Source organism: Chinchilla lanigera, unplaced genomic scaffold (genome assembly GCF_000276665.1).
Source record: "Chinchilla lanigera isolate Chin_1 unplaced genomic scaffold, ChiLan1.0 scaffold00028, whole genome shotgun sequence".
Lineage (NCBI taxonomy): Eukaryota > Metazoa > Chordata > Mammalia > Rodentia > Chinchillidae > Chinchilla > Chinchilla lanigera.
Genome location: NW_004955429.1, coordinates 2,874,114 through 2,896,581, shown reverse-complemented (window position 1 = coordinate 2,896,581; position 22,468 = coordinate 2,874,114). Strand labels below are relative to the sequence as shown.

The 22,468-nt window shown below is 43.0% G+C and overlaps 1 protein-coding gene across 1 annotated transcript in view; it reads left to right on the top strand.

Annotated features, from left to right (window-relative positions):
• The window catches only part of Apbb1ip (amyloid beta (A4) precursor protein-binding, family B, member 1 interacting protein), a gene marked incomplete at its 3' end in the record, with an annotated part of 98,539 nt that extends 76,740 nt beyond the window's left edge, over positions 1-21,799 (top strand). The window contains 6 exon segments of the mRNA XM_013515446.1: positions 263-349; positions 3,587-3,730; positions 6,026-6,136; positions 15,958-16,056; positions 16,806-16,920; positions 21,696-21,799. Coding sequence (XP_013370900.1) covers positions 263-349; positions 3,587-3,730; positions 6,026-6,136; positions 15,958-16,056; positions 16,806-16,920; positions 21,696-21,799 — 660 coding nt within the window.
• Positions 21,800-22,468: the final 669 nt, after the last annotated feature.

The window sequence follows — 22,468 nt, the reverse complement described above, 5'->3', positions numbered from 1 at the left end:
CGTGTTCTCCGATATGGAATTTAACAATTAAATGAGATTCATCTTTTCCATCTTGTTTCCTCACTGATTGTGTGCTAGGAAAGAGAGTTTTATTTTTGCATCAGTGATCTGGTGGCCGGGCGTCCTGGTTGATTCAGAACATTTGCTTTGGTTCCCTGTTTATCTCACACAGATCCACCTCTCTAGCAAGACTCTGAGTTTTTTGCAGTGTCTAACATAGTAAGGAACATGTACCTATCTGATCTTTTAACATTGTATTTAGAATTTCTACTTGGATAACAAAGGAACGAAAGAAGGCAAGAAAACCACTGAGAAAATGAATGCTAAGACAAAGGAATCCTTACTTGAGGTAAGCTTAATTTTGCAGAGTGGAAGAAAAAAGGATGGTATTTTTAAGTTATTCCTTCTCCAGATCAGTGGGAAATTCTGAGATATGGGCTGAAATTATAAGTTGCAATTTTAAAATCAAACTATTATTAAATTATAGCTATTTAGATAATTCAACTGATTATTTGAGTCCATTGTAATTAAGTATAGTTTTAGATAATGTAGTGTGCTTTTCATGAATTTGATTGGTGATTTTTGACTAAAAAGACTTGTGAATCTTCACAAAACTCATCTGCTAACATTCCATATGATCCTTTATTTAAGAGCTCCAGAGGAGTCAGACAAGGCTCTTCAACTCTTTAAATCTTCTGAATGCACCTTGAGACCATAATGTTAAGTTCAAAAAAGCAGACACACAAGCTTGAAGTCCATGTAATTTCTCTTATATAAGAAACCCAGCGTATAAATACAGAGCAAAATAAAAGATAGGAAGTAGGGAGGTAGATCTTTCTAAAAAGAGAAAGAGATCAAAAGATGAACAAGGGGAGAAGGAGAGAAGGGGAAAGGAATAAGAAAAAAACATTAATATGTATTATTGGCATCTACTAATCTCCACAAGGTGTGGAAACATTATGCACTACAACCGTATGTATATATTTTAATCTTCTGAGCTGTTCTCCCAAGCAGCAGCTACATTTGCTGGGACATGTGATATCTGGAGTTGAGACATGATGTAGGGTATGACTCTACTCCGTGTTTGTGGTGTGCTAATGGGATCCCTAATCCTAACCCTCTGGGAACATCGGGTTCAGAATTGTGCTCAGTTATCAGAGATGAGATTCAGGGAGATGATGAAAACTCAAATATCTGTGATGATTAGTAGGATATATTCCACAAGCACGTTTGACAACTGAATTTTGAAACTCCCAGTGAGTTTTCATGCAGTAACTGTGCCCTGCTCCTGACCGGGAACACAGCTAGAATAAAGGCCAAGTCCCTGGTCCCAGGTCCCAGGTGGGCATGCTGGAGGCTCAGACAGGTTCTACTTGCTGCCCCTCCTCAACTGAGTGATGTTCTTTTCTTAAGTTAAGAGACTGGGTTTCTCTTGAAAAGTTAGAAGGCCTGGTGATGCCATGGCTCACATTCTCCTGGAGCCAGTGTGCTGACGAGGAAGAGCAGCCTTTCCCACTCACCAGGCTCCTGCTCAGACCCCTGCCCCTGCCCCTGCCCCTGCCCCTGCCCCTGCTCCTGCTCCTCCTCCTGCTCCTGCTCCTGCTCCTGCTCCTAGCCAGGCTCCAGCAACCCTGCAGCTAACAAGGCTGACAACAGAGCCTCATTGTCATCCCCAAGCTCCTAAGCGCATGCTTCAAGCTCTGGCCCCTGGAACCAGGAGCACACAGGGCACTTGCAGGGAGGCCCAGCAGGGAAACTTTTCTATGGTCCAGCTTTTCTGTCCTTACTGAACAAACACTCTAGGCTGACTGGGGAGTACAGGGCCAGGTGTCCCTGAGAGAGGAGATGCAGGATTCTGAGCATCTCGAGCTGCGATGGAGCAAACAGACATGCAAAGAGAACATTTTCCTGACACAGCTCTTTGTTTCTAACTAATGCTTAGAAATTAGTGTCTTTAAATTGGGGACTGGTTATGTGTTGGCTGATACAATTACCTGAGTAGTTCTTGTGATAGCACCATTTTACCCTTGAATGTGAAAGAAAACACTGTTATACTATGAAAAATCAGTATTGTCCTGCTATCTCACTTGGATCAAAAATCCAAATACATTTAATAGATTATTGACAGGTTAACCAATACTAGCTAGATTGATGGGAAATTGGGTAAAATGTGAACAAAAATGTTTTCCATGTGTAAATATACTTGGAGGATGCAAAATTATTTTGTATTTATGAAACCAAAAGAAAGAACGTTGTGAGTTACAAAAAGAAAGCAAGAATTAAGTTTGCATATTTGAACTAAAAGAATAGGTAGCACACACTTGTAATCCTAGCACTTGGGAAGCTGGGGAAGATGGATCAGGAGTGCATGGTCTCAAAATAATGTACAAAATAATATGTAACTTTATTCTATTGCTTCTTTTGAAGAAACTTATTAAGAATTATATAATTTTATGGAAGTTTTGAGATTTGAAAATAGTGTTTTATTTTGAGATTGGAAATTGTGTTTTGTTTTCCTTTTCTGGTATAGTAGTAGTAATTCTCCATTATCTGAAAGGCAAACAATCCCAAGAATAGAATCAACTATGAACTTATTTTATGTGTATAATGATACAAGTTTTCTACTTAGCAGCAGTGCTGGTAATTCTGTTACTTTCCTGGAAAGTAAGAATTTTTGTTTTCCAGTTTGTAACAATAGTAATAGACTTTGTTAAATGCTTACTTTTACCATATACCAAGATTGTACTGACTAACCTTGTGAAGTAGGGCTATTATTCCTTTTTTTTTTTTTTTCAAGTAAGGGAAAAAAGTTCAGTGGTCCACGGTTACAGAGCTCAGTGGTCAAAAAGCCTTGACATCTAACTCAGTAGCAGGCCTCTTGGGCACTGTGTTAGCTCCCCTCTCTGTGGCAATTACCATATACTGGAAACAAGAGTATTCAGAGTTGCAGGCTGTCTTAGTTACATTTTTCTTGTTGCTAAGAGCAAATACTCAATGCCCAAAATTAAGGAAGGAAAGGTTTCTTTAGCTCACAGTTTGTAGAAGGTTCAGTCCATAATCATTTGGCTCCAAGGGAGGGTGATATGGCACAGGGGCAACAATCCAAAAGCAGCAAGAGCAAAAGGGGGAAGAAGCAAGCCTCTTTCCTTCCCTTATATTGTAAGCAGGTTACCCCACCCACACCCACACCCACACCCCCACGGGTGTAGCACTCACACCATCTCTGTGCCTCCTCTTGCACAGGATGAGGATGTTTACCAAGTGAGGACCCTGACCCCCTGCTGAGTCACTTAGTTAAACCTCTAAACTTCTCAAATTGACACAGTGAATCCACCAGTACATAGACAAAAATGACTTTTAGCTTAAAGGCTAACTTGAAAGCTTGTTTGAATGTGAACAAGAGCCAGGTGTAGTGGTGTATGCCCGTAATCCTAACATTCAAGAGGCTGATACAGGAGGACTGCTGTGAGTTTGAGGCAAGCCTGGGCTACATAGTGAGACCCTATCTCAAACAACAACAACAAAATGTTAACAAGAATGTGTTTTGTCTTTCATGTGTTTTATGCCTTTGGGATCTCAATTTCAGGAAAGTTTCTGTGGAACATCTATCATCGTACCAGAACTTGAAGGAGCTCTTTACCTGAAAGAAGATGGAAAGAAATCCTGGAAAAGGCGCTATTTTCTTTTACGAGCTTCTGGAATTTATTATGTACCCAAAGGAAAGACAAAGGTCAGTGTGTCAGTCAGTGTTCTGTTACTATAACAAAATGCCTGCAATAGTACACTTCTTTAAAGGAAAGCTTTATTCGGGCTCGTGGTTTTGGAGGTTGCAGTGCATGGCCTCTTGGCCACTACTCTGGGCCAGCAGCAAGGCACCATAATCACAGCAGGAGCACATGAAAGAGGAGGCCTCACTCATGAGCAGCAGCAAGAGAGAGAAAGGAAAGAGATGGTCCTACTATCCCCTTAAAGGTCATGCCCCCATGACCTAACTTCCTTCCCCGAGCCACACCTCCCAAAGACTCTACACCTCCCACTAACACCAAAGGCTGGGATGGAGCCTTTACCATGTGGGTCTGCACGGAACATTCCAGATCCAAACTATAGTATTAGAAAGGGGGGGAAAATTAACGAACTGACAAAAAGCAAACCAAACAAAACACTTTGACAAGAAAGCATTTCATGAAATTGAAATTACAGGAATCCTGAGGTAGCAATTTAAACATACCTTTATCTCCACAGGATCTGCAGTTCTCCAGTGTTCACACAAATACATATCCTTTAGGACAGACTTATTAAAACACTCTTGAGTTTTCCCAGAGCTCTCTCTTTAAAGTAAAAAATTACCCATTTTAAAATCAAGTTTCAAAAGTTACGGCAAAAGCATTTTCGTAGAGATTATTTTGTAACTTTACGTGTCTATCTCTGAAGACTCTGTGTCCTTGTAGATATTCTCCTGCTCATTATAGTAAAAGTTATTTTACCTGGAATTATAGAAGTGGTAGAAGTCTTCAGAGATCTTCATTGAGAAGTTAGCCCTTATATTCAGGATATGTAAAGTGTTCTCTGAGGCGTATTATGTGCACTTCACTGCCTAGCTGAGCAGAGTACTTCAGCTATCACTGAATTTACTTCGTGAGCTGGGATTACTGCCTCAAGTCTAAATATTTCTTCTTTGAAATGTAATTGTAACATTCATTCTGATCATTAGCTTTTTTCAAGACCTTTCTTAGAGAGTTTCGATATAGCCTTCTTGGGTACATCTTTGAAAAGTGTTAAGATGTCTCTCTTGCCCGGCATGGTGGCGTGTGCCTGTCATCCCAGCGTTCAGGAGTCTGAGGCAGGAGGATCCATGAGTTTGAGACCATCCTGTGCTACCTAGTTCAAGGCCAGCCTAAACTGCACAGTGAGACACTGAGAGAGAGAGAGAGAGAGAGAGAGAGAGAGAGAGAGAGAGAGAGAGAGAGAGAGAGAGAGAGAGAGAGAGAGAGAGAGAGAGAGGGGAGGAGGGTAGGGGGATGAAAAAAGAATTAAAATGTATTATACTCAAGTACCAACTCCACACAAAGAATGTGATCATTATGTACTGCAAACATGTACTAATAAAAAGAAAAAGAATAACCATGAAACAGTGTTTGTATTAAAATCTCATTCATGATTTTAAAACTTTGTGTGGGGCTGGGACTGTAGCTCAGTGGTAGAGCACTTGCCAAGCAGGTGCAAGGCCCTGGGGTCCATCCTCAGTACAAAGAAAAAAAATCCAGCTGAAAATATTAGAAAAAGCAAACACCTTATGTAAAGGAAAAATTGTGCACTTAGATGTAGCGGTTCTACCTTTTATTCTTTTTTCACTAACTGGGTAAAGAATTACAGAATGCAAAGGAGAAAAAAAAGAATAATGAACAAATGTATAATTGAAGTGTAACCAGATATGTAGATTAGAGGTTGTCGTCTTCGCCAAGCACTTTATGCGTGGAGGAGAGGGCTCTGTTTCCATGGCAACCATGCAGCGGCAGCACAGAAGCAAGCCTTTTGCTCAGGAAGAAGCGCCTGACATGCGTGCTAATTTACTGAGCATCGAATTTACCTCTAGTTGTTCAGCCTGAGAGGAATTTTTTTTTTAATGCTCAATCACAAAATCCGTCACTCACTTAGAATGGCAAAAACGGAGATGAAATTTCCGATCGCTGGTCACCTTGTCTCTGCTGAGTCAATAGCGGACGCGTCAAGGTCAGTGGGTTCTAACCCCGGAGTCCGGAGCCAGGGGCCGCGACAGCAGCGTCATCCTTCACTCCGCCCTGTTAGGGGCGCGTGGCACACAGGGGCTGCACCCTCTCTCTTTCATCTTTTGTGTAGGCTTGCCTTGGAGAATATGACAGTATATATGACAGATGTTAATATAAACTACCTAAAAATTCAATATTTTCTCTACTAAAATGAAATCCTTTGTAGTGTCATCAGGAACGACCTTGGGAAATCATTAGCTGTCATCTCGGTTGAAGTCATCTTTTCCCCTCTCTTTCAGACGTCCCGAGATCTGGCTTGTTTTATACAGTTTGAAAATGTCAACGTTTACTATGGGATTCAGTGCAAAATGAAATACAAAGCGCCCACTGACCACTGTTTAGTTTTAAAGGTAGGTTGTAAGAAGTCCTGAATTTAAATTTGTAAGCGGTTTGGGTCAATGTTTTTTTTAAGGGAAAAACAATAAAATTGTATAATTAACAGACAAATGCAGTATAGTAAAATTTCTGGGTTTTCTTTTTTCTTTTTTGTCTTTTTGAGACAGGGTCTCAGTATGCCTTTCAGGCTGGCCTTGAGCTCACTTTGTAGCCAAGGCTGGCCTCAAACTCATAATGATCCTCCTGTCTCAGCCTCCCAAGTGCTGGGATTGCAGGTGTGCACCACCATGCCCGGCCCACAAAATTTCTGTTTCTAAACCAAAATCAAGAAGGGAAAAAAGTCCTCTATTACCTTGAGTCATTTCCCTCCAAAGCATGCCATCAGAGCCTAAAACATTAAAATAGATCTGTCTGGGGTCCTTCATCACTTGTGAAAATATAAAGAGGTCTATATTTTTTTAATGAATTAATATATAGTTTTATTGATGGAAGTGAAAAAATGTTCAGTTCTTTATTTAGTAAACTCTCCTTCAAATGATTTGTTATAAATTTTTAGAAATTAGAAACTTGCCAAGGTTTCCTAGAGAAAGATGCAAAATAGCAAGAAATAAATCATTTCAAAAATTGCCAAGTTGTGAAACTTTCCAAGGTGTATATTGTCAAAAGGCAACGTAGTACCAAGTGTTTGATATGGCTCTCATTTTTACATTAGAATTTAAATTCAGTGAGATCAGTCAGATCCATAGATGGTTGTCCTTATAACCACACATATGATGTGTTCAGGTCTTTATACTTACAGAGGTCTGGGTTTGAGGCCTTGGTTTGTTTTTGGGCTTATTCTTAAATATAATCATTAAGACATCAATCATATTTAATAATTTTTACTTGGTGCACAATTATCATCACTTAAATAGTAATTTGATAAAAATTTTTACTTTATTGATGACTTCAGATACTAGTTTTCATTTAGAACTAGTTTTCCCAGTCCTCTTTTACATTACCAAGCATCTAACTTTAGCAATTTATAAATAATAACGACGGGCTGGGGGTTTAGCTCAGGCACACAGCACTGCCTGGCAAGCACAAGGTCGCGAGTTTGATTCCCAGTACCGGAAAAAATAATAATAATAATAATAACGACGATGGTGAACACTATACTAGCTTACTCAGCCTGACACTCCCCTAGTAGTTCTCAGTCAGATGCATTTTCCCCCCTTAAGACTTTTTGCAGTGTCCAGAGACACTTTTGATTGTCTTACCTGGGGCAAAGTGTGGGTGCTAATAGCATCTGGGGAAAAGAGGTCAAGGTAGCTACTAAACGTGCTCCAACCTGCAAGACAGCCGGCACACCGGAGAATTACCCATCCCCGGTGCCATGAGTGCTGCTGCTGAGAAACTGTGCCCTACACAGAATGGTCTCAAAGTAATGGTCATAAAGAGACTGAAGGAAAGCAGAGCATGCTCCTCACCTCTCTCTTCCTTTTGACTCACTACCTCAGGACCTTTGCACTTACTGGTCTTGTTCCTAGAATGCTCTTCTCACAGGTAATTCTTGCTCTCTCCCTTCATTCACAACTTTTATCAGCTGTCATTGTCTTTCTCTGACCATTCTATCCAAAGAATGCCTAGTCCCAGTCTTGACATGTTCTGTCTTCTCCCCTCCTTCGATCCACAGCCTTGAACAGCACATTGCATGTTTTGTTTACAGCCGTTTCCCTCGAGTTGAATGCAGAATCCAGGAGGAGAGGGATTTCTGTATGCTTACTTCACTTCTGTATTCCCAGTGCCCACTTGTCATTCAACAGACCCTGAGTGGTCTCATTATTTTAGAACCATACTGTCTAGGGAAGTATTTTGCAACAACAGCGCTGTTGGCATTTTGGGCCAGGTAGTTCTTGGGAGTGGGTGCTCTGCACTCACAAGTTTGGGACTAGGACCTAGACTTGTGGCAGTACTGAATTCTTTGACCTGAGAAACAAGGTTATTAGGGGCTGCAGCAAGAATCGTAATACCAGTTCCTTGGGTACTGAACTAGAACTTCTAAAAGTCCTCATATCCCAGGCTTCAGTCTTCCGGAGACAGCTGGAGTCGCCTCTGGAAAGAAGAGCAGGATCAGAGGTGGCAACCAGTGGTGTTTGATGGTCCTAGGAACAGGCGTCATGTACAAGCGCAGGAGACGTGCATTTCCTGTTGGACAAGATGGTGGTCAGTTCCGTTCTTGAGCTCGTTTCTCTATGCACAATCACCTGCTCGTTTTGCTCTTTAGTACACTTCTCAGTTGCTTCCCAAAATATTGAGAATGCTTATTAACTTGCTAAGTAAACAGAACTACTATGGTTTGCAGAACTTAATTTGTTTATAAACATTGTGGTCATTTATTGACTTTTAAGTATTTCATGAGGGTGAGCCACTTTCCAAAATGCAAAAAAATATGCCCATCGATTATAAGAGGTACGCAGAGTACAAGGAGGCGTGTTACAGGATTACATGGTTCCGTGGACATGTGCTGACTGATCAGTCCAGACCAGAGGTTTTTATTCAGTGTGAGCTTACCAACTGTGAGTGTCCTCAGGCAAGGCGGAGGCGGGGTTTGAATCCTGGCCTTACCACTTTCCAGCTCCGGCTTTAGGAACGCTGCTGAGACTCTAAGCCTCACTACCTCCCCTTCAAAGTAGAGATAGGAGTACCCAGCCCTTCTTGAGAATTAAATAAGACATGCCCATAAAAACACTAGCACAAGGTCTAGAAACACACCAACACCACATAAGCAGTAGTTGTTACAGGAAAAGAAAGGTTATTGCTCATTCTGGTACTAAATAATTTCTTTTTGCATTGCTCTGAAGCAAGGGCCTTGCACATAGTAGGCAAGCGTTCTATCACTAGCAACACCCCAGACCTTAAATAAAGACTTTTGTTACCCAGCGTTTCTTAAACTTTACTCTGTCAAGACCACTCAGGGACTAGGATTACCACACACGGTTGCTGGGCCCCCAGAGTTGCTGATTCAGTAATCTTGGATCAGGCCCAGGAATTTGCTTTCTGATGAGTTGGCAGGCGGTGCTGATGCCATTGCCCAGGACTGCACTCTGAGAAGGCAGCAGAGGCATCTCTGGCCCCTAAGGAGAGGTACGGTTCCAGGCAGACACAGGAACAGAAGGAAGCACTTAGTACTTAAGAATCCTTTCTTGGGGCCAGGGATATAGCTCAGCGGTGCAGTGAGAGGTCCTGAGTTCGATTCCTGGTACAAAAAAAAAAAAAAGAAGAATCCTTTCTCTTCCTGTAATCTTGATCTTCATGTACAATCTCATCCAGCACGTACAATGGAGCTGCTCCTCTGTGAGTGCTTTTTCACACCACTCTGTAGCTAGGTGTGATGGGATAGAGGAAGTAAATGTTTTCTGGAAGAAGTTAGTTTTTTAGAGAAATCTGTAAAGCTGTGGTAGAGTATCAGAGAAGGAGTACTGGGACTCTGGGTTCCCCAGAAATGATGGGGAACCACATCACTCTCCTACTGCCTGTCTTTACTCTGCTGAGTTCACGCTTCATGATATTTCTTACAATATGAAATTATATTGCTGTTTTGCCTTTTTACTGGCTTTCTCTCTTATGAGAATAAATGTGCCCTAAGAGCAGGGACATGTTTTGTGTGTTCACCATTGTGTTCCCCAGCTCAAGGCAGCATCTGACACATTATAAGTGGTCGGTACACATCCAGTGAATAGATGAATGAATGAATGAATGAATGAGTAGAAAAACACAGCAGGGCGCTTATCCCTCTGTGCTCTTTGAGACCTGGTTCTGTCTTTAATAATAGTAACAGCAGTAGCTTCTCCATCAGGTAATGGGCTCCATACTGGGTCCTCTTCTGTATTATTTCATTGAATCTTTTCAACAGTCCTCCATGAGAGGTGCTATCCTTCCTATATCATAATTGCAGAACAGAAACTCACAAAGATTCATGAGGTTGCCCAAGGTCATGACCGCTTCTTGGGTACATAGGTCTGTCCTCTGGCAAACAAACCCTCTTTCCTTTCTCCCTTCAATTTCTTAGACCCAGGATTCCCGGTCAACATTCCCCCATCACTACACGTCTCTTCCAGCCTGACTTAAGGATCAGTCGCTTGAGCCACATTTCTCGCACTGCACGTCGTGCCTGCTTTTTGCCGGCCTCCAGGTCATTCCTGCCTGCAAGATGTTACCAGCTTTTCTCCTGGTTCCGCCCCTTGGTCTTGCGCCTCATCCCCAGCAGCTGTACCCTCTGCTCAGATGGCCTCCCACCCACAGACGCCTCACTGGGCACACTGTGCATTCTATTGGGAAAGAGAAGCGAGAACAGGACTGAATTACTCCATCTCACTTCCTAAACTACCTAACACAGTAACTGTCCAATTTCCGGCTGTCCCATTTCCTCAGAGAAGGAAGGCTCCCACCCTGCATTAGCTTCCCCTGGATCACACCACACCCCCAGGACGCCCTTTGGCTTCACCATCTCCAGTCTGTTACCTGAGAATTCGTCCCCTTGGAACCCGGTCGTGTTACAAATTATTACTTAGTTTGGGGACTCCCGGCCTCTTCCCTCAGTTTCACCTGCCCCACCTCTTCAAACAAAGGCCATAGTTGGCCTCTATCTTCCCTTCCACTCAGACTTCTTGAGAGAGTCTTGGTCCCTCCACGTCCTCACTGTCGCCCTGTCATTGTACTTCATTCACTCCAGAGATTTCTAACCTACTTCTCCTGCAGGCCTTGAGGTGCACCGGTGAACAGCAGGAAGACAGCTGGCGTCCCTACGTTGGCCCGCGAACAGCTTTCTCCCTGCGCTGCTCTTCAGACTCGCTATTCAGCTTTCCCAGGCCTCAGGCTTCTGGTCCTGTTCAGTGCCTTCTGCACTGGTGACCACTTCCTCGTTTTACGATCGTCAGCCTGGTCCCCTCCCCTCCACCTGCCTGCTTTCGCTCCAGTTCTGCTGGCTTCTCCTTCTCCCCAACACCAGAATGTCTTCCGTGCTCTTTCTGTGTTTGGTTCTCACCAGACTCCAGCTGTCTCTGAGAGACCATATTCCCAGCCACAGCTCCAGGGACAGGCGATGTGCTAATTCCTCTCAACCTGCAGTGAGTAGTTGCCCCTCCTCTCCGAGCCCCACACCTGCCGTAAAGGCGAGTGCAAGGGCACTGTAGCCGTGACTCATCAGACAGTGATTCCAACCTTCTGTCCACCCTAACGATCTCTCAAGCTTAATGGTATCGCCACCCATGGGAGCGGTTTCCTAGAGCTGCCATGACAAATCACAAGTGGCTTTTAACAACAGAAATTTGTTGGAGACAACAAATCCAAAATCAAAGTCCGATTGGGTTCCTTCTGGAGAGCTCTGTGGGAAAATCCATCCTGTACCTTTCTCCTAGCTGCTGGAAGCTTCCTTCAATCCTTGGCATCAAAGTAGCTGCCTAACACCAGTTTCTGTCTGCCTGGTCATGCAGCTGGCTTCCCCCTGCGTCTGTGTCTGAGCTGCTCCTGCTCTCGTCGTTAGGACACCAGTGTTACTGGATTAGAACCCACCCTGACTTGGTATGATCTTAGCTTGCTTACATCTGCAAAGACTCACTCCAAGTGAGGTCACATTCACAAGTCCCAGGGGTTGGGGCTTTTAGGGAAGTCACAAACACAACAGCCTTTACTACAAAGCTAGAAACAGAGATGAGCCTTACATTCCTTCCACTTCCCATTTCTAATTCAACCCCTGAGGCAAAAGTCCTTTCAGTTTTCTATCACTGTCTCTCACTCTCCTCTGCTGCCCTCTCTCTCCCATCTCTCCTCTCTCTCTTCGATGGTGCTGCTCACTCTCAGCCCATCATCCGGGTAGCCACAGTTACTTCCTGTCTAATTCTGCTCTTGGACAATGTCTGATGCTCCCTGGTGCCTAGAGAGTGTTCTAATTTCACACACAGCCCTTTGTTCCAACCTCTCCACCTTGGTTTTCTGCCCCTTTTCCATGGTCCCCAAAACTTTTCCATATAAACTTTTTGGACATTACACATCCTGTTACTTCTTCAAAACACCTTTCTCAGCCTCTGTTTTCAAATTTGTGTCATAAAATGAGCCACATCATAAACTAATCCCAGCCAGGCCATCGTGGTGCATGCCCGTAATCCCAGCACTCGGGAGGTTGAAGCAGGAGGCTCTTTGTGAGTTGGAGGCCAGCCTGGGCTCCAAAGTGAGCTCAAGGCCCGCCTGAACTGCACAGCGAGACTCTGTCTCAAAAAGACAAAAATAAATACATAAATAAAATAATCCCATACCTTTTGACATTCCCTGATGATGGTATGAGCTGTCTCTTGTTCTTTATTCACCTTGATATCAGTAGATTTCTCTGCACCCAGGGGTATTATTTGTTGAACAAGCAGAGCCTTTGTTCTAGTCATGGTGTTGCCACTACCTCTGGCCCTGGACACATTTCTTAACTTCTCCGACCCTTAGCCCCATTTTGTAAGTTTAGAAGCTCTGCAGGATCCCTTCCAGCCATAGCATTCTGCAATGGCCTTGACCTTTATATGCTGTGCTGCCTGTCCTAAGAAAGCTTCTGTCTTTTTATGGTCAGGAACCATCAAATCAGTGAGGAAGAATCTGGCCCACTGGCAGTCCCCTTAAATGCCTTTGCAGATAACTTTTCAGCCAGCGCCCTAAGAGAGGAACAGGACAGTTCAGAAGTAAGCACTGAGTGAGATCCCAAGAAAGGACTGGAGGCCAGGCACGGTGCTGGCTCTGAGGTGTCCGAGGCGCCTGCAGGATTTGTACCCAACTCGATGGAGGGAGGGACAGAAGAGCCCGGTGCCCATGTGGTAGCTCATCTTGGAACCATGAGTTCTGAGGCTTAGTAGCCTCTGTTTTATACTCAAACCCATTTTATTTAAGGGAATACTGTGTTTTATAGCAGTGAGATGAATAATATACTTGGAAATTGTGTAGTGCTTAAATGGATACTTCTATGTAAACAACTACTTTCTGCATTTCCTTGCAAGCACAATTTAGTCTGTTCCTAGAGGTTTGACTTACGAGGCACCAAAATCAAAACCAAACCCCAACAAAGTAATATACTAAAGCCAAGGTTACAATGGCAACCTTTTAAATATCTCAGAAAGGCCGGGAATATAGCTCAGAGGCACAAGGGCCTGCCTGGTAAGAGCAAGGCCCTGAGTTGGATTCCCGGTACAAAAAATAAATAAATGTCTCAGAAAGAGCCGGGCACAGTGGCACACGCCTGTAATCCCAGTACTTGGGAGGCTGAAGCAGGAGGATCGTTTCAAGTTCGAGACCAACCTGGGCTACAAAGTGAGCTCAAGGCCAGCCTGAACTACATAGCAAGACCCTGTGTCAAAAAGACAAAAATAAATAAATAAATATCTCTGAAAGAAAAAGTAACCCTTTCTAAAACCAATTATAAACAGTAAATTGTTGGAGAGGCCAGTGCTTACTCCTCTGATGTGACAAAGCCTAGGGTAGGGGGCTGGTCACTGTACTTAAAGACAAGGGTTGTGGTTTCATTTTGCAGATCTTATTGTTAAGAATGCTGCGGGCATTTCTGGAATGTCACATTCCATCTGTGAAGGCCTGGCTTATATTTTTCCTCATTCTGACCTTCAGGTTAATTAATGCAACAAATGCTTTTTCTATTAGGACACATAAGCTGAGTTGACAGAGATTTCTAGTTTTAAGGGTCTCCATTGAACAGTATTACTGGGCAACGTTTGCAAAACTAAAATTGAACATTCTGAATTATTGAGCAAGCACTGAGGCAACAATGCAATCTTGTTATTCAAAAGTGTTTCCTGCCACCTGCCGGTCGGATCCAAAAACAACAGCAACGTTCAGGAGCCTGAGGGGTTGTTTTTGCCCTCAGGAGAGAAAAATCTGTGATGGGTTAGCAAATAGGAAGTGACTGTTCTCCAAGTGTTACTGAGGGAAATTCTGAGAATTAAAGGGCCTAAATAAAGGAAGCAGCCTATTTAAATATGAGAGTGTAAGAGTAGACTTTCCTTAGTTGGTTCAAAAGACCGAGAAAAGGAATTCTTTGTATCTTCTGGATTTTTCTGTGATATCCTCAAAGTCTGTTATTTTGGCTTAATAACTTACATTAAATACAGAAACTTTAGGGTAAGTCGAGAAATATATACCAACCTCTCTCAGCACCAGTTTTCTTGTTTTTAAAATCAGAAATGTCTAAACTTTCACCACACTGTTACAGTCTCTACGTAAGTGTCTCGCTATCCTTTCTGGGCAAAGACAACAGTATCACAGGCTGGATCACTGGAAAGACCAGCAGGGAGACTAGCCTGGATGCTTCCTCTTATTTTCCAACTGCAGTTAGAAAGTACAAAGTCTTTTGTTCGGATCACTCTTGCAAATTAATCATATCTTTGGAGGTCAATGACTGCAACAGTGAGTGGTCTATGCAACACCTTAGAGGAGAACGGATGGCTTCGCTCTTTTCCCACCTGCTAAGAGCACAGCAAGCGCATAGATGCTCCCAGCTGTCTCGGTTTCTCATTCCATTTTCAGGATCTCCAGCAATTCATGCCATCTTAATTCATCCTAAACCTGGTTTAGATTAACAAACTATTCTATGGAATGCAGAAAAAAGAGGCAGTATTGTACGTCTCTCACTCTCTCTCTCTCTCTGACTCATACACACACACACTGTAACCAGTAATTATCTCCATACAATAAAATTAACTACAAATTATAATAACCCATGCAAATTGACCTGGCACGTATTTCAGAATTTGGTTATCTGTCTGTAACTTTATGGCTACAGTATATGTGACTGAATAAGAAATGTTTTATGAGTTTGAGGCCAGCCTGAACTACATAGCGAGATCTAGCTCAAAAGAACAAAAAAGAAAGAAATGTTTTGTTTAGTTCTTTCAACAGTTACTTTGACATCTGGACAGGAATAGTTACCACGTTCCAGGTACGGGGTCTTCAGCAAATGAGATAGACGGTAGTTCCCACCCTCATGGAGCAGGCGCCCTATCAGAAGCACAAAACAGGATTACAGGGAGGCAGAAGGGAACAAAGAGGAGTACAGGGCATCCCTCTTCCTTCATCCTATCTGCCGTTCACTGTTACTCCTGTGAGTTCCCTGGAGGCCTAGTAACCCTTGCTCATCCCCCCAAGCCATTGCTCAATGCAACTTGAGAATACAGTGGATCCAAACACTTTTTGCGCAGTCCCTTGGAGAGCACATAGAAGCTCTCATTTGGATGTGAGCTAACAGTTGAGGAACATCATTGCAGGACTCTGAATTCTTGATAGCAGATATAACCCCTGGACTAGGTTTTGGGAACCATAAAACCACAATCTGTGTAGGCTTTAGTTCTGTGACACTAAAAAAAAAAAGTATATATATAAAGTAAATTCCTTTATGGTGCTTATGATAAATCAATAGCATAACGTATTTCTTAAATCCTTTAGGAGTTTAGCCATTTTAAAAAGTACTCCTTTTCCTAGTCCTAAAATTACTACCCATAAACAGCCAGGTGTGGTGGCACACGCCTGTAATCCTAGCACTTGGGAGGCTGAGGCAGGAGGATTGACATGAGTTCGAGATCAGCCTGAGCTACAAAGTGAGCTCAAGGCCAGCCGGAACTGCATAGCAAGACCCTGCCTCAAAAAAGACAAAAAAATAAATAAATAAAAATAAAATAAAATTACTACCAAAAATGTTTGCCTCCACTTCAATAAATCCCACATTATTGGTTTTTTTTTTAAGTTATTTGGAAAGGTTCTTTGAGTTACTGATACATGAAGTTTATAAGCTGTCTTTGAAATTGCTTCTGTCTAGCACCCTCAAATTCAGAAGGAGTCTCAGTACATCAAGTACCTCTGCTGCGACGATGCCAGGACTCTCAACCAGTGGGTCATGGGAATAAGGATCGCCAAGGTGAGAGAGCACAGGGCTTCGCCTGTCCTTGGATTTGCCAGCCAGCTTCCTGACAAGGGTCCAGCTTTTGTCCTGTGAAACAGCTGGCCCTCTCTTGGATACAACCACAGATATTATCTCATTTACTTGCATATTGAGCTCTTTAAGTAGGTGCAAGCGATAGCAACATTGACCTCTCCACTGACATGAGCATCAAGGCTTGACTTTTAAATAAAACTTTTCAGATAGTTACCCAAGGAGATGATGGTAAGCTCAGTGTGTGATTAAAAACACAAGACTGGACTGGGTGCGCAGCCCAGTGGTACAGCACTTGCCTAGCCTGAGGGAAGGTCTGGGTTGGGTTTCCAGTACAGGAGAGGAAGAGAGATGGGAGGAGGGGAAGGGACAGGGAGACAGAAGATAGAAAGAGAGGGAGGGAAGGAGAGAGAGAGAGAGAGAGAGAGAGAGAGAGAGAGAGACAAGATTGAATCTGCAGTATAGTTGAAGTACATGTAAAGATATAGAATCAGAACTGTTTGACTAAAGCTCTCCTCTAATATGTAGATGAAAGAATTTGTCAGTTTTGCTAATCTGGGAAATTATTTAATTTGTGAAAAATAATCAATTTCTTAGTGAAATATACAAAGAATTAACTTGAGCAAGGAATGAACCGAGTAATCAAGGCATATTTTTTTCTCAATATGTATACTGCAATTGGGTGAGCAAATTGAAAGAAATAAATTCCTTCTTCCTTTGTATTCCCTTCCTAGTATGGAAAGACCCTCTACGATAACTATCAGCGGGCTGTGGCAAGGGCTGGACTTGCCTCTCGGTGGACAAACCTGAGTACCATCAATACAGCTACACCAGCTCAGCCTTCCACAGGTACTAAACGGTCATGGCTTGTGTCTAGCTGTCCTCCCAAAGCCACATGCTGTCAAAGGTGGGGCTTTTTCAGAGGTGGCTGAATCTAGAGTGTGTGATTGATTCATGGTGCAATGCTAGGATTAGGGGTGCTAGGATTAAGTGTGGGTGATTACTAAATTAATCCAGTGATTGGTTTGGCACTGCCCTAATCCTGGTGGCCTGAATACAATATAAAGGACAGTAGGGGCTGGGGATTTAGCTCAGTAGCACAGCACCTGCCTGGCAAGCGCAAGGTCGTGAGTTCGATTCCCAGTTCCAGAAAAAAACAAAAACAAAATAAATAAATAAATAAAAAAGGACAGAAAGAGGCTTTTCTTGTCTCTTGCTTGCTTTGCTACCTTCTGCCAACCATGAACTGTTTCTCTTCTGCAATGCCTGTCTCCTATGTCATCCTGACTTAGAGCCAGCCAATTATGGACTGAAACCCCTACAAACTGTGAGGGGGATTTGTTCAATTTTATCCAACACATGTTACAATACCAAACTTTATAGGTATACATAGAATACATTTCTCCTCTGGTGGGAAAGCTTAGCCTGACCCCTACTTGTGCTCACCCCACACAACACCCCTATATCTATTTTTTTTTACAAAGGACAAAACAATGTTTTGGCCACTCTTTGATGTTTGTGGATAAGGTACTGATCACGGATTTAGGGTGAGCTGGTAGGAAGCTGTGTTTCATCAGAGTATAAATATTATGTTTGTCCAAGGCTCCATGAGAACCCAGAAGACTGCTTATACAAAGGAGGAGATCATATCTTGGTATTTTGCTTCTGTGCCTTCACAGCTGGAATTCATTACCCAATACTGGACATCACCATCCAGGGGTAACAGAACAGAAACTTGTTTATATTTTTAAGAACAGGGCACTGAGGCATGGAGTGGGTACTATGTGCTGCTTTGTTTTTTACATATACCATTGTCCCTTGGTATCCATGGTGGTTTGGCTTCGGGACCAAGTGCCTTACCTAAAATGCCATAGTATTTGTATATAAACTATACATCCTCTCATGCTTTCTGTCGCCTCTGGATTATGTATAGAGCCTAATACAATGTAAATGCTATTTAAGTAGTTATTAACTATATTGTTTAGGAATAATGACAAGGGAAAATCTTCACATGTTCAGTACAGATGCAGATATTTTTGTTTGGTGGTTGGTTAATCAGCAGATATGGAACCCAGGGATACAGAGGAGTGAATGTACTCTTTCTAGCTCTTAAAAGAGCCCAGAAGAGTATATATTGTAATCTTCACTCGGCAGCTAAGGAAACTGAAGATGGGAGAAGTCAGTACCCAGCATCTTCTATGTGGCTGAGCTGTGATTCAAATGCATTATGTTTATGATAAATAATAGTGGAGAGAACCGGAACCATTTCTAGCACAAGGGTTCTGGTTATTATCTTCCAGTTGATGTGTCTGTTGCTGCATCAAAGGGTGTATCAGCCAGCTTTCCTGTTGCTGGGACACAATACCCAGCACCTGACAACCTAAAAGAGAGATTAACTTGGCTCACAGTTTCAAAGGATTCACTCCATGGTCAGCTGGCCCCACGGCAAAAAACATCAGAGTGGAGGGCCTGGGGCAGCAAAGATGCTTAACTCATGGCAGCCAGGAAACAGAGCAGAGGAACATGGCCGGAGAGGAAAGGACCAGATAAAAACCCCAGGGTCACACCTCGGTGACCCACCAGAACACACCCACAAATACGCCCTACTATTCCTGTGAGCAGCTCCTAAGCCAATCAAGTTGATGGTCCAGGTTAAGGGTTACAAAGAATAAAACCACAGGGAAAGTGTGAAGGTATCAGTGAGGTAGATTTGACCCAGCACTTGAGGATACCTTCACTGAGCATGACAAGTCTGGTCACTCTGTGGACAGTGAGTTCTCTGCTAGTGTTCATGCCAAGTTGTTTTCTTCAGAGCACCAATCACACAGGGGTACCGTGAAGCTCCTGTCCCATCCCCATCTTTCACTACTTCTCTATGAGGGGAACATAGTATAAAATCATTTGGTGGAGGATGAAGGAAATAAAGCCCAGTCCCATCTGTCTGATGCCTCCGCAGCCTTCGCTGGCCTCCAGTGGAACCCAGCAGCTCTCTGCCCCCTCGTCCTCTCCATCTCTCCTGCTTTGCTCAAGTGAGCCGGGGGCCTGGAGAAGCGGCAGGAGGAGTGTGAGTCGCTGCTGGGAGTCAGAAACCACCCGGGATTGGTGTTGCTGTGGGATTTCCCAACTAAAAAACAAAACAAAACCCAGAGGCAGTGTCCTGTCTCCAAAGAATTGACCAGGAACTTATTAAAGATACATGGCTATGTTTGCTTTTCCACTAAGGAAGCCATGAAGGCTCTTTTAGTACTTTCTGCTTTTAGCAAATGTTTGGAGTCAGCACTCTCAAATTTAGAAGTAGACACTAATATCTCTTTTCACTTCATTCTGAGATCATCTCAAGCTTACAGAAAAGCTGCAAGCATAGTACAAAAAACTCCCATGCACCCTTCTCCCCATTCACTAATCTAACAGTTTCACCACCCTGGCTGTCTTTCTCACTCCACTTTGACATGTGTTACGTGTAGACATATTTATTTCACAACCACCTGAGAGTCACTGCCCCTCCGTCCCTAAAATCTTCAACTTGCATTTCCTGAAAGCATGGCTATTTTCTCACTAACCTCGGCTACAAGTTTCAAATTTGGGAAATTTAATGTTTAACGTGAGAGTGCTTCTCTCTGAGCTGCAGTCTACACTTCAGTTTGGGCACAGGTTTCAATAATAGCCTTACAGAAATGTATTTTTCCTGGCACAGCTTCAATCTAGGATTGTCCACTGCATTTTTTACACGGAGGCATTTCATTGCCCTGAGTCTTTTCATCCGGAGTATTGCCTCAGCTTTTCTCTGAATATCAAGATATCTGCCTTTTTAAAAGACTAAGAGCCATTTACTTTTAGGATGTTCCTCAATTTAGATGCATGTGTGTTTCCTCATTATTCATTTCAGGTTAGGTAGGTACTTCAGGCAGGAATACTACATGACTATTCTTCTGTGCTCAGATACCACAGTTGCAGGCATCCATGTATAACTGCCCCTATTAGCAACACTCACATTTTTTTTGTGGGCGGGGGGGGGTGTCTTTTTTTTGAGACATGGTTTCATTATGCAGTTCAGGCTGGCCTTGAGCTCATTTTGTAGCCCAAGCTGGTCTCAAACTCACAATGATCCTCCTGCCTCAGCCTCCCTAGTGCTCCCTAGGGATTACAGGCATGCACCACCACGCCCAGTGCAACATTCATTTTGATCACACGGTTAAGGTGTGGTGCAGTTTCTCTCCTATAGAGACTTTTCATGTCACACCTAATAGTTTGTAGAGACATACTTGGGGACTACATTACTGCCTGTTCCTCATAAAACTTTTCCTTCCTTTCTCCAGTGTCCTGAAGTCTTTCATGGCCTTCTTTGGGTTATGTGGATCAGTGTTTTTCCCAAATTATTGGAAAACTTAGCCAGGCATGGTGGTGCATGCATGCAATCCCAGCACTCTGAGAAACTAAGGCAGGGGGACCACAGCTTTGAGCCCAGTGAGACCTTGTCTCAAAATAGAAAAATAAAATGAAAAGGGCTAAGGATGTAGCTCAGTGCAAAGGCCTTAGGTTCAATCCCCAGTACTTTCATTTTTTAAAAAAGCTGGAAAACTCTTTGAAGAAGTAGCTGTTTGACAGAATCACCTGTGCAGAGAATGGCTAAAGCAGTCTCTTCCTGCACTTGAGGGAGGAGGAGCAGCCCCCCTGACACAGGCTGGGAGGCAGTTCAGCCATAGGAGAAATGGCCTCCAGTTTGTGAAAGTATCTGTCCCCAAGATGCTCTCCAAGGAGGCAGAGAATCAACACGCCGCTTCTTCTGTCTGACTTCTGGATGGTGGCATAGCTTGGGAGAGTGCATGGTTAGCAGGTGCTGCACCCAGCATAAAACAAAACAAACAACAACAAAAAACCGTAAACCCTCAATGAGTCATACTTCTGTGATGAAAGAGAAAATTAAAAGGCAGGAAGATAAAACAAGTATCCACCAGGACTTTGGGGGAGAAACCTATCTAATTCCAGAAGATATTAGGGATTTGCACATTTTGCCTCTGTCTATTGTTTGTATCTAAGTACAGTTCGTTGAGGGATAATGTTAAAAAGTTTTTTCTGTACTCATGATGATATGAAACTCGATTAATACATCTGAAAAAAAATCTTCAATAAGACTTTTTAAAATAGATTTTCAAGGTTTATTCTCCAGTTACAGAGAAAAAGTCTTTAAAGCAGGGCATACTTTTTCTTTGGGTCCCAGTTCACATAAATTTTACTCTGTAGGCTTTATCAAGTATGCACACTTTCCTGCATTCCATGAATTCACTTATGTGGTGCTGCAGCTCAAACACGGGGCCTTAAACAGTTTACTGCTGAGCTGCATCCCCTGCCGCTCTGTGCTGAATCTCACAGAAACTTTTGCCATAGAACCGTAGCTTTTTTAAAAAAAAATATTTGGTGCTGGGGATTGAACCCAGAGTCTTGCTAGGCATATGACTCAGCAACACCCCAGCGGGAACCTCAGGCCTCTCCTAAGGCCTCGTGTACCACACCTTACCTGAGAACCTTTTGCTTGAATGATGGACACTGCTTTGTAATTTCAGCTTCACTTTCAAGAACGTTGAAACAGCCTGTTCACACTTCGCTTCTCTCTTTCTGCCTCTCAGGACTGAAGACCAGCACCACCCAGTCCAATGGGCAGATTCCCCAGGCAGCACCTCGGGTCAGCACTATTCTCCAAGAGGCCCAGAGACAGGCTGAAACCGCCAAGGTAAGGCCAGAAGGGAACCAACACAAACTGTAGCAGATCGGCCCCCGTAAGCCCATCCTCTAAACCAGGAGCGGTGTGCTCCTAACTGCTCTCGCTGAAAGAGCAAGTATAGCTCCAACAACTGAGAAGTCACCATACTGGAATTTCATTTAGGAAACTGCTTTGTAGTTTTAATAGTAAAGTCACCTAGGCTAGAATCAAAAGCAAAGACCAACTCTTACCACACTGCTTCATGAAAATGTAAGCATTTATTTTAAATGTGGAAAGTACTTAGCTACATTTATTTTGACAGAAATAATTTTTCTCATGTAGTGATCTTACTAATCTTTGAAAAATAGCACACCTGAGTTTTAAACTCAGGATAGTTACTTGTTTTTTCTGAGGAAATTAGGGCAACCAGTCAGTCACTCAGGAGCCCTGTGTAAAGTGGTAAATGGGCCCAAAACCAGACTAGAAGGCTACTAAAAGGGTTACATTATATAATGTGCATTTCATATTTTATATTTTTCTATTAATGTCCTACATATATCCTCCGGTGACAGAGAAGAGAATACATTTGACAATACTTGCCAAGTGCTGGGGGAAGTAACTAGTAGTAGAGCACTTGCCTAAGGAGTGTGAGGCCACGGGTTTCCTCCCCCGCACCATTAAAATGAAATGAAATCCAAA